The sequence below is a fragment of the Hylobates moloch genome, unplaced genomic scaffold (assembly GCF_009828535.3).
Source record: "Hylobates moloch isolate HMO894 unplaced genomic scaffold, HMol_V3 SCAFFOLD_1, whole genome shotgun sequence".
In the NCBI taxonomy this organism is placed as follows: Eukaryota; Metazoa; Chordata; class Mammalia; order Primates; family Hylobatidae; genus Hylobates; species Hylobates moloch.
In genome coordinates this window covers 27141851-27154142 of record NW_026652276.1, presented here as the reverse complement: position 1 = coordinate 27154142, position 12292 = coordinate 27141851, and the positions used below count along the sequence as shown (strand labels likewise).

At 41.9% G+C, this 12292-nt stretch overlaps 1 protein-coding gene and 1 long non-coding RNA gene across 5 annotated transcripts in view; one reads left to right on the top strand and one right to left on the bottom strand.

Annotated features, from left to right (window-relative positions):
- BARD1 (BRCA1 associated RING domain 1) overlaps positions 1-1140 on the bottom strand; it is an 81615-nt gene extending 80475 nt beyond the window's left edge. The window contains exon 1 of one of the 2 annotated variants that reach the window (XM_032754629.2): positions 869-1140. In XM_032754629.2, the coding sequence (XP_032610520.1) occupies positions 869-1026 (158 nt within the window). In that variant the 5' untranslated portion in view covers positions 1027-1140. The remainder of the gene's footprint in view (positions 1-868) is intronic. The other variant, XM_032754630.2, reaches the window with a different exon arrangement.
- A 373-nt stretch (positions 1141-1513) lies between these two features.
- LOC116810344 (uncharacterized) overlaps positions 1514-12292 on the top strand; it is a 142202-nt gene continuing 131423 nt past the window's right edge. The window contains exon 1 of one of the 3 annotated variants that reach the window (XR_009213532.1): positions 1514-1905. This is a non-coding gene — a long non-coding RNA (uncharacterized LOC116810344). The remainder of the gene's footprint in view (positions 1906-12292) is intronic. The other 2 variants (XR_009213533.1, XR_009213530.1) reach the window with 2 other exon arrangements.

Here is a 12292-nt window from a genome sequence, read left to right as displayed (position 1 = left end):
CCTGCCAGTGATCTTCATACAGAAATACTTAGCTGTACACACAGCAAGTGCTCAATAAAAATGCTTTTTAGAAGAAATGAAAATGAGACAAACTTTTCTTGGGTTTTACAAGCCTTCTTGGTTTGTATACTAGAAAGAGCTACACGAAAAAAAGCAAGAAGTAACACTCATGAAAATGTCTTTGGACGGAATGAAAACCCTGAGAGGACTCCGATAGTGTGACAGCATGAAGGAAAACAATAAACAGCATCACTAAGAGCTGGGACACCAGACATACAGTCTTTTGAGCAAACTAAGAAAATGAGAAATTTCGTGCCATCTTCAATCTACAACTATGGTAGACATCCGATGCTCCATCCCATCTCACCCGAAAAAGCTGGCACGGAGAAAATGTCAAAAAGGCCAGTTTAACTTAGAGTGGCAGCTGCTTCTAATTTAGAGGGTCTCCGGGGCGGCGCGCCAGCCCAATGCGCCATAGCTCCCGGAAAGCAGCAGGGTAATCTACGGCCGGGTAAAAAACGCAGAAGCTTCAGCCCCACCCCAGCCCCAGATTCAAACTCTGGAGGCGGGGCCGGGATGAACACTTTTTTAGCCACACCTCCAGACGGTTCTTCAGCCCGCCGAAGTTCAAAAACTACCGTTTCAGTCGGATTCAGGTCAAGGGAAGGCTGGTAAGTCGCCCAAAAACAAAGTGAATGAGAGGCAGAAGCTGTTAATACTAGATCCCCGGGCAGGTGCTAACCGCACGCCGACCCGACTGCAGCGCGGGAAAGGAAGGAGGAAGCGGGAGATTTGAAAAGATTCCCCCACCCCCAGAAACTGGGCGACCCATGCCCTCGCAGCCACCCCCTCGAGGCTCCGTCTTTACCAACGCGAGCAGCGCAGCAGCTTCTCCAGGCGGTCGAGCGCGGCGCGACTGTGGGCCCAGGCACCGCGACCATCCGGTTCCATGGCGGGTGCGGAACGAGGCTCGTTCCCGGAGCGGATACTTGGCTGCCGGTTCCTAGGCTGCCGATTATCCGGCATCGTCCCGCCTTCGGATGAAAGGCTCCTCGGAGAGCGGGAAGCAAGGAGGCCTCGGGAAACCACAGGGAAGCTGCAGGCGAGCGACTCGAAACCGGCCGAGCCCTTCCCGCGTCTGGGACGGCGGGCCGCCAGAGGGGCGGGGCGCGCGGGGCGGGGCGGGGCACGGCGGCCGAAATGCTCCCAAAATAGAGACGCGCAGGGCACACGGGCGGGGCCACGAGAGCCAGCCGCTGGCGGAGTGGGCGGGACCTAGGGGTGGGGCTGGAGGCTGAAACTTGCCAATGTCCCGGCGCGTGGGACTCAGGGGCGGGGCCGCGAGAGCAGTGGGACCGAGGGGGCGGGGCCGGACGGCTGAAACTTACCAAAGTTCAGGCGCGCGGGTCCTAGGGGCGGAGCCGCGAGAACACGCCGCGGGACAGAGGGGGCGGGGCCTAGGAGCCCGGGGACGGGGCCTAGGAGCCTTGGGGACGGGACAGGACGGTCGAAACCGAAGTCCTGGCGCGCGGGGCCCAGGGGCGGGGCCTCGGGGCAGGACAGAACAGCTGAAACCGAGGTCCCGGCGCGCGAGGCCCAGGCTCCGTGCCGCGAGAGCACGCCGCTTGACCGAAGGGGCGGGGCCTGAGGGCGGAGTCGCAGTCGCGAGGCTGAAGTTGGCAGGAGAGCGGGCGGGGCCTGAAGCCCCTCTGGGCTGCCTGGACGGATGAAGTCCAGGTGGAAAGCCAGTAGCCGTTTCTCGGGAGCTACGACTCTAGGGACCCTCATCCGAACTTAACCGTTGGAACAATCACAAACCCAGAAACTTTTAGCTGAGTGTTATTTATAAAAAGCGCTGTTTTGACTACTGTTGGACTTGGAAAAGCTTTGCCCACGATACTGAAGGTACTGCTCTTTGTTCCTAAGAAAGCAACGTTTTCTTTCCTCTCACTTCAGCTGTGGCGTATATTGTAACTGAGTAAAAATAAGGAAAGTTTATAATTCTAACTAGTTACAAATATCAGCTCAAAGGCATGTCTGAAAAGATCTGGTTTACTTTTAAAATATTGGTATAAAATTTCAAAAAGGGTTTTGTTAGAGAGTGTGTCCACCTTCCTCCTCCGGATCTTTCACTGATCGCCGTAATTTACAGATAAGACCTACAGAGCAACCCGTCATCCCTTCCTGCCGCCCCCCGAGTTCATTTCCAAGTCCTTGCATTTTTCCCCCAACTTGTCTCGAATGCACCCATTTTCTCTGCCTCTCTGCTCCACAGCATCCTCAGTTGCCTCGTCCTCGCCTGGTTTCCTGTCGTAGGTTTCTAGCTGATATCCAAGTGTCTATCCAGGTCCCAGCCAGTCCCGAGACTACGGTGTGGCCGCCTAAAACATTTCCAAACACAAAACTCATCGTGGCACTTCCCTTTCTTAAAACTCTTTAAAGTTTTTCTCTGCTCTTTGACTAGCCTCTTGTCAAAACCTCCTCTGGCCATCATGGTCCCAACCCAACAATGCTTTCCCTTAGGTCATTACAAGCCCCTGCACCTTGCTGCCTCATGGCTTTTGCACAAAGATTCACTTTGGAACCTGGAATTGGCCTCCTCTCCATTCCTCATCCTTCAGAATACAGCTCAAATGTAACTCCTTAAAGGTTTTCCTAGTTCCTAGACTAGATTCGCTCAGGTGCATCATATCACCTGTGTATGTAGATACACACACATACGATTATGTGCGTGTCCCCTTCTAGTTCAAAACCTCCAAAAGGCCAGAGACTGGCTGCATGTGACTCATTTCCCAATATAGCTTCATGTGGCACATGCAGTGCTTGGCTCCAGGTAGGTGCTCAGTGTTTGTTGAATCACTGAACTACCTACCCAAGCCAGACCCGGCTTTAAGTGCTTTCCTATATTAATACCTGCCTTAAGCCTTATAGCGACCCTATGAAATGGGCATTAGTATCTGTAGTGTCACCCCCAAATTCATATATTAAAAGCTGTAACCCCAACGTGATGGTATTTGGAGGGGGCCTTTGGGTGGTAATTAGATTTAGGTGGGGTTATGAGGGCAGAGCCCCCGTGATGGGATTAATGACCTTGTAAGAAGAGAGAGTTCTCTCTCTCTCCACTACATGAGGACACAGCAAGAACGCAAAAGAAGAGGGCCCTCCCCAAAACCCAGTCATACTGGCACCCTAATCTCAGACTTCTAGACTCCAGAAATATGACAAATTTCTGTTGCTTAAGCCATCTAGATTATAGTATTTTGTTATAACAACTAAGACACTGCTCTTTAATAAGAGGAGACAGGTGTGGCTCAGAGATCTTAATTTACTTGCCCAAGGGGCTCAGCACATGCCTGCAGTCCTAGCTACTTGGGAGGCTGAGTTAGGAGAATCACTTCAGCCCCGGAGATCAAGGCCAGCGTAGGCAATATAGCAAGACCTCCATCTTTAGAGAAAAATAAGATTTGTAAAAAGAAAAGTATACTTGCCCAGGATGGAGGCACAGATAACAACAGCGGCAGAATATTAACCCAGATCTTTTTGATTATTAATGGCCCCAGTACATTATGTTTTTGGTCTTTTGGGGGGTTTTTTGAGACAAGGTCTCACTCTGTTGCCCAGGCTGGAGTATAGTGGTACGATCTCAGTTCACTGCAGCTTCGAACTCCTGGGCTCAAGTGACTCTCCCACCTCAGCCTCCCGAGTAGCTGGGACCTGTACAGGTGCGCCCCACCATGCCTGGCTAATTTTTTTTTAATTATTTGTAGAGACAGGGTCTCTGTATGTTGGCCAGGCTGCTCTAGAACTCCTGGCCTCAAGCAATTCTTCCGCCTCAGCCTCTCAAACTGCTGGGGTTACAGGTGTGAGCCACTGTGCCTTGTAGCTCCATTAAATTATGAAAACTCAAGGAGTTTAAATAACTTGGCCAAAATCACACACTTGGTTAGTTAGAATAAGCACAACTAAATAAGGCTTTATTAAGTGTTTTAACTAAAACTATGATAGCACACAAACGAACCAAATTTTAAAAAAAAATCTCAGAGGTGCCTAAGAAGTTCTTATTAGTCCTGTTAAGCCATTGTTTACTCTTTGTTGAGCGTGGGAGAAATCAAATTCTAGAAAACTTAAAATGGGTCGGGCACGGTGGCTCACACCTGTAATCCCAGCACTTTGGGAGGCCAAGGCAGGTGGATCACTTGAGGTCAGGAGTTCAAGGCCAGCCTCGCTAACATGGTGAAAACCTGTCTCTACTAAAAATATAAAAATTAGCCAGGTATGGTGGCATGCTCCTGTAATCCCAGTTACTCGGGAGGCTGAGGCAGAAAAATAGCTTGAACCCAGGAGGTGGAGGTTGCAGTGAGGCGAGATGGTGTCACTGCACTCCAGTCTGGGCAACAGACCGAGACTGTCAAAAAAAAAAGAAAGAAAGAAAAAGAAACAAAGAAAGAAAGAGAACTTAAAATGTTAAAACCTGGAGAGATACTATGGTGTTAATGGAGTAACTGAGGATTTCAGGAGACAGATTGTCCCACTTCTAATCCCACTTTCAGTAAATAATTGAGTGATTTAAACCAAGCCTTAAGCTCTCTGAGCGTTAGTTTCCTTGTCTGCAAAATGGGGATAATATTTATGGTAGATTTGGAGGACTATTAAATAAGATTAAAGGTAAAATCACATACACCATAAGTACTCAATAAATGGTAACTGATTGAGGATGATTATATATAATCAGTACTGTTAATGCTTTATTTACTAAAGAGTAACACTGAACATTTTTATCAATTATATTTTTTTTATTAAGGGCACAGTTTTTTGTTGTTTTTGTTTTTTGTTTTTGTGGGCGGGGAGACAGAGTCTTGCTCTGTCACCCAGGCAGGAGTGCAATGGCACAATCTCAGCGCAGTGCAACCTCTGCCTTCTGGGTTCAAGGGGTTCAAGCGATTCTTGTGCCTCACCCTCCCGAGTAGCTGGGGCTACAGGCATGTGCCACTACAATTAGGGTACAATTTAACTGTGATCAGAGTAAATGAAAATTTCACATTTTGGTAAAATGCTTTGGGACCAAACATTTATAATTGGCGCATTCATATCATGCTATTAAATGAATTATGATGCAGATACAATTAGTTCTTTCCACTGTTTGTTTCCTTATTTCCTTTCTTCCTTTCTTCTGCCATTGTCCTGTTCCCTCTCCCCAGGGGTCATGACATTCGTGGCAGCTGTTTAATAGTGGCCATAATGAAACTCATAAAGAGAATAAGCAGGGTTACTCTCCAATGTGCAACTTCCCATTCCATTTTCTTCCTTCCAGCCTTGTTTTTCTATAGCTTAGCTTGCTGGTTCTTTGCCTTTAGTGGAGATGAGATGTTTGTTTTGAACCAACTCTTCCTCTTAACCCTGGATCCTGAGTTTCAAGGGCAAATTCCTTCTCCCATGGGGTACACCCAACAATGTGTAAAATCCTGGAATTCTTGTCCCAGAGAAAAAGTTCTGCAGGGAACTCCAGCCATCAGCAGGATCTCAGTAAAGCTGTGGTTTAGGACATGAACAATGTCCTCCTCTTCTCACTTTAAAAAGGGCTAAATGGTATCATTTCTTTTTCAGAGTTTTCCCTGCAAGGACCTCCTGTGTACATAAAAGTTTAGACTTGTTGCTCCATTCCACTCCTAGTCTGTTCTCTTCCTAGTAAGCAGTATTCCTAAGTATCTTAGACTCAAAATCATCCGTCCCTCCCCCACTGTAACACTCTAGTCCTGGGTGGATTCTGAGGCATACAGATAAGCTTGCTTCAGCCTTATTTACCCATCCTCCTCTCTCCAGGCCCACTTAAACCCTCATCCCCCTGACTGCTTCAGTTACCCTCTGTAGTGTTACCATGCTGTGAAGGCATCTCCAGCCTTGATATCATTTCTGATCTTCAGGCTTATATAATGGTTTGTTGAAAACAGTCAAAATGCTGTTTTCTCTTCTGTTGTGTTATGAAGTGTTCTACAAAGAAGTAAATCTTCCTCATATTCACTTGGATAAGCATATATAACAAGCAAAATGGGATATCCATAATACCCGGACTCTCTCCCAAGGAGTGTAAAAATATCTCACAAATTCTTACCTTTATTTTAATTCTTCTCTTTTAATTACGGTATTATGCAGTGGAATGGGCCACTTCGACTTCCTGAGAGCATTCTTTTTGTCAGATACAAATTTTGTTTGCAAGGACCCCTCTATGAAATGTAGTCCCCCCCCCCCAAAAAAAATGCAGTTTGAAACATCTGATAAGGAGAAATTGAATATGGTAATTGATGGAATAGAGCAGACCATCCCAGCATCTAGGACTGTGGTGTGTGCTCTGCACATTTGACTGAGCTTGCCTTCATGTAATGCTGTTAAGGTAAAGTCATATGCTTTGTGCTGTTTTTTTTTCTGAAATTCAATGTGGCGTAATGATTAAGTATACAGTGATCTGGAGTCAAGCAGAACTGAATTATAAACCTAGCCTTGACATTTCCTACAATTTCGTCCATTGTGTAACCCATCTTGGAACTTAGTTTCATCTTTTGTAAATTTAGGATTAATGTATGTCAATCTCATACTCAAAGGGTTGTGGTGAGAAAGGAATTACAGTTTATGAAACTGTCCTAAACCAGAAGTGCAGCACAACCAATGGACATCCCTTTGCAATGGACTGTCATAAACTTTAATATATATATTAAAGCTTAAAACACAGTAAGTGCACAACATATTTTTCCATTTTTAGGACTGGCGTTGTTGAGTTGCATGAAGCCAGCTACACTTGCTTATGATTTCTCCTATGAAAGAGTACATATTCTAAGCGAGGAACCACTTATTCTGTGGCTATTGGAACAGAGATACTTGCAGTAGCAATTCCTATGCAAATATAATGTAATCACCTTGAAAGGAAGCTTAAATCCTATTTACTGATTATAATCTCTTTTAGTATCATGTCAATAAAGTATCCACCTGATTCCTAACACCATCATTGGCATAATATTAGGATGTGACAATGAAAATGTTTATAATTTTGTTTCGTTAACTTAAACATCTTTTATTTACATCATTTTATTGCTCATTTAAGAACAAAAAAAAAGCCTAAGCAATTAAAAACAGTAATTTTGTCCTATGTACTAGAGACAGCGTATATGAAGCAAACAAACCACCCATGAATATCATCATGATTAATGTGTATTTCAATCAGTTCAATTGTGTGTATGTATTGATGAAGTTATTGGCTGCAGTGTACTGTAGTGAACAGTTTTAGCATGCCACAGTCTCTTTGACTAGTACATACAAACTCAGTCCCTATGTCATGTACACCTTGGCATTTAGTTTAGAATTACCCAAGTCTCTAGAAGCATCTAGATGTTTTAAGATTGTTTTTGAAAGGATGTTAACTCCATTCTTGTGGGCGCCTGCCAAATTTCTGTCACAGGCTTAAAAGTAACTAGTCTAAGGACATAGTTACATGACTATGACCCCACAGTAGTTGTTTTAAAGGTTTTGGTATCTTCTGTACTTCCTGATCATTTATCAAATTCAGTCTGACACAGATATTTCACTGGTCATTGTTTTTTGTTCAATAGACTTCAGAGTTCAGCCCATTCCACTGCCTTTTATTGCTTGCTATTTTTAAGGAGACACCTCAGTAGAAATCCTCTTTTTCTGTACAGTGTAATTACTGAAGCACATAAAGTGGTTATAACAGGAATTTATCACTTTCAGGTGGAAATACTCCCAGCCAAATAAAAGATAGAGTAGGAATGCCAGAAGTAATTTATAACAGGCTCACTGACATTTTGTGTTGAAAAGCTCTACCACTGAATAAGCATCAAGTCATAAATCTCTGTAAACGTGATTAAAGCAAGCAAGTTACACTTTGAGGGGATACTATAATAAAAGGATGCTGTGATGCAAAGCAGGAAAATTCTGTTGACAAAAATCACCAAAAACAGCTGTCAGTAAAATTTACAAACAGCTTGTTTTAAATTCTGTTGGATTCTAGCAGCTGTTTGTTTGCACATAAAATGTTCATTTAGGAAATGAGCATTGGCCCTAGTTTGGGTTCCATTGTGTTTCAAAATTCTGTAATCAGTTTAATCAAAATTCATGCAATAATGTAAATTTCATTCAAAGCACAAGTGAGAAGTAACCAATATATTTAAATATGCCTCATATACAATTTGTGTTCAATAAATATGGGAATTAAAAAAAAAGAATGACTATATACCATTATCTGTAAAAGCAATGATCAGTTACAACATGCATTTCAGCTAAATTTTTCTTCATCCATATATATTCTTTTAGAAATTATGCCTTGTTCATATTGGACTCATTTTACTCGTATTGGTAATAATCCTTAACAGCCCTTCAGCAATATATTTAGAATTTAGAACGCTGACTTAAAATTTAGTTACAATTATCAGACATAATGTATTAAATTTTGCTCATGCCTTTAGTTACTTTTCTCACTATCTCAAAATATAGCTTACATATTTTTTCATCTGTAAAGTAGGAATAACAGAAAACACTTTACTGCTATTATATGGATAAAATAAGCTAATACACTTAGAAAAGTGCTTGGAACATATTAAGTTCCTAATAAATGCTAGCATTTACCACTGTACAAAAAACTCTAGGTTCAAGAATAATAAATTGATCAGAATTTTTTTAGGTAATAAGAGCATATGTGTATATATGTGTATGTGTGTGTATATATGTGTATATATGTGTGTGTGTATATATGTATATATGTATGTGTATATGATATGGTTTGGCTGTGTCCCCACCCAAACCTCACCTTGAATTGTAGTAATACCCATGTGCCAAAGGTGGGGACAGGTGGAGATAATTGAATCATGGGGGTGGTTTCCCTCATACTGTTCTTGTGATAGTGAATAAGTCTCATGAGATCTGATGGTTTTATAAACGGGCATTCCTCCACACAAGCTTTCTTGTCTGCTGCCATGTAAGAAGTGACCTTGCTCCTCATTCATCTTCCACCATGATTGTGAGGCCTCCCCAGCCATGTGGAACTGCGAGTCAATTAGACCTCATTCCTTTGTAAATTACCCAGTCTTGGGTATGTCTTTATTAACAGCTTGAGAACAGACTAATACAGTATATGTATATACACACACAATACACACATACCATTTTTAGGTATTAATTTGGGAAATTTGGAAGCCGAGTCAAACCAAAAAATACAATCATAAAAATAAATATAACGTTGTGTTCTCTTTATTCTTAAACCAAACACCATGATCATCTTTCCTTCCCTGATTTTACTGACATCATTGAGAAAAATATATTGCTTTGGTTATATTTTCTAGAAAAAAGTCGGATAATCCAGATTAATCATGTAATCCTAACAATCACTCGGTCGTATAGACACCATTACCCCATTTGACAGAAGAGGAAAAGGGACTTCAAGCTATTTAGTGACTTTCCTAAAAACATATAGCTTACAGATAGCAGAGCAAGGAAATAGTTCCAGGTTTGCCTGACTCCAAAGCCCAAGCACATAAGTAGCACATAACCTAGTTTTAATTACATTCAACTTAAGAAAGGGATGTTATTTAAATCCCAGTCAGTTGAAATACGAGTTCATACCCATTTTCAGCACAATTATACATTATTAATTACAGAAAAAGTTTGTTATAGTCTCTCCTCTCAGAGAATTTAGTTCCCAGTTATTAAGACTATGCAAGATACAATATAAATAATATGAGACATTATAATTAAGTGTTCAATTCTGTGATCCACAAAGTATCACGAAAGGTCATGGGAGAGAATCCTTACAATTGCTTGATGAAGATTGGAACGATCATGGATATCTGTGGGAGAGGTGAAAGTGGGAGTTAAGTCTTAGATTTGAGTAGTAGAAGGGAGGAGGAAAATTATTTTAGATGGGCAAGATCATAGGAATGCAGACACACAAATGATAGGGGAACATCACTACCAGTTTGACTAGAGCAAAAGTGTTGATTGAAGCATATAAAATTACTGGTTTTGTAGGTCAAAAATGGTCAGACAACAGCAATTTCATCTGGCTCAACCTAATACCTATTATATAGTAGTGATTATAGTTAGTACATAGCTAAATGTAATAAGGAACTCCTAGAATTTGGGGAAGGATCAGTGAAAAGTCACTTTCTGAGAGGGAAGCTAGCAGCCATCAATAAATAATGGCTGAGATTTTTATCTGTTCATATATGCCACCCTAAGAGATTTGGAAATACAGTGCTTAGCTATTCAAAGAAAAGCCCCATTGCGACCAAGCAAATAGAGTAAAATTAAAGCCCTGAAATATTCTTTTAAAAGCTTGCCTTTCAGGGCAACTTGAGCCACGGAGTAAATATTAAGTCACATTATTAATAACAACCCACATTTATATAGCTTTGCCATCCACCAGTGGTGTGTGCTAGCTGGCATGTTTAGGTTCACAAGAGCCATTTATTAAATTTTCAGGAATTTTTAGGAGTTTTGCCAGCTGTTTGTTAAATGTTGCCATTATTTAAAATTATATTATGCGAACTTAGAATTAATAATTTTTTAAAGCAAAGGTAATAAATATTAAAAACTCATTTCCTAAATATTTTACTGCATTTACTTATTATCTATGCTCTTGAAGTTATTTACATTTTTTTCTATTCCTGTAGTAGAAATGCTGTAGTATATGATGGTGTGCTCTTGCACATCTTATCAACTTCACATTCAGTGACATCACCTTGGTAGCTTGAAATCAGCCACGGTGAGAGTATTTACAACAGGAATATCTGTGTGAGGCTTAATTAGAGCTTAATATATTCTTCCGTTGATTGTTTATTCCAGACATAGATGAATAAAATGTAATAATACAGAATACATTTACTTTAGTATCTTGAAATCAGCCACGGTGAGAGTATTTACACCAAGAATATTGGTGTAAGGCTTAATTAGGGCTTAATATATTCTTTCATTGATTGTTTATTCTAAACGTAGATGAGAAAAATGTAATAACACAGATTACTTTTAAATGTATGTCATGTCTGCCATGGCAAAAGAAATATATTATGGACTTTGGGGACTCAGGAGGAAGGTGGGAGTGGGGTGAGAGATAAAAGACTACACATTGGGTACAGTGTATACTGTTTGGGTGACGGGTGCACCAAAATCTCAGAAATCACCACCAAAGAACGTATTCATGTAACCAAAACCACCTGTTTCCCAAAAACTATTGAAATAAAATACATTTTAAAAATGTTTAAAAAGTATGTCATGTCTATAGATGTTGTATTGTGAATAGGCACAAAAATTGGTGATATATAACTATATCTATCTATATAGGTAGATATAGGTATTTTTGAGAGGGAGTCTCACTCTGTCGCCCAAGCTGGAGTGCAGTGGTGCCATCTTGGCTCACTGCAACCTCCACCTCCTGGGTTTAAATGATTCTCCTGCCACCACCTCCCAAGTAACTGGGATTACAGGCACCTGCCACCACACCCAGCTAATTATTGTATTTTGGTAGAGACGGGGTTTCACCATGTTGGCTAGGCTGGTCTCGAACTCCTGACCTCAAGTGATCCACTTATCTTGGACTCACAAAGCGCTGGGATTACAGGCATGAGCCACTGCACACATCCCCAAATTGGTGACATATTCTTTCATTATTCAATTTGCAAGCAAGTCACATCATTGGTGAACAAGTTTCACTTCTGTCTGACTCTAATACAAATATCAACCAACATGTATGTTGCAACTACACTCAGAATGCTCATTGTTCAACATTTACCAGCATATCAGTGCATCCACCTATTATGGCCGGTTGTGTCTACCCTGCCTACCACCGTGTGGAAATCTCAGGCTGTGTTTGACATTTAGTCGCAAACAGTGCTGTTGGCACAACATGGGATCCAGACTTTCCCTCCTCTCAGGATCTGTCACTGAGCTCCATGGTGATGTTTACTGCCTAGACTCAGAAGCTTGGCATGCTGGCTGGGCACAGTGGCTCACGCCTGTAATCCCAGCACTTTCGGAGGCTGAGGCAGGCAGATCACCTGAGATCAGGAGTTCGAGACTAGCCTGACCAACATGGTGAAACCCCATCTCTACTAAAAATACAAAATTAGCCGAGCGTGGTGGTGCGTACCTATAATCCCAGCTACTCAGAAGGCTGAGGCAGGAGAATTTGAACCCGGGAGGTGGAGGTTGCAGTGAACCGAGATCATGTCATTGCACTCCAGCCTGTGCAAAATATGAAACTCCTTCTCAATAAATAAATAAATAAATAAATAAA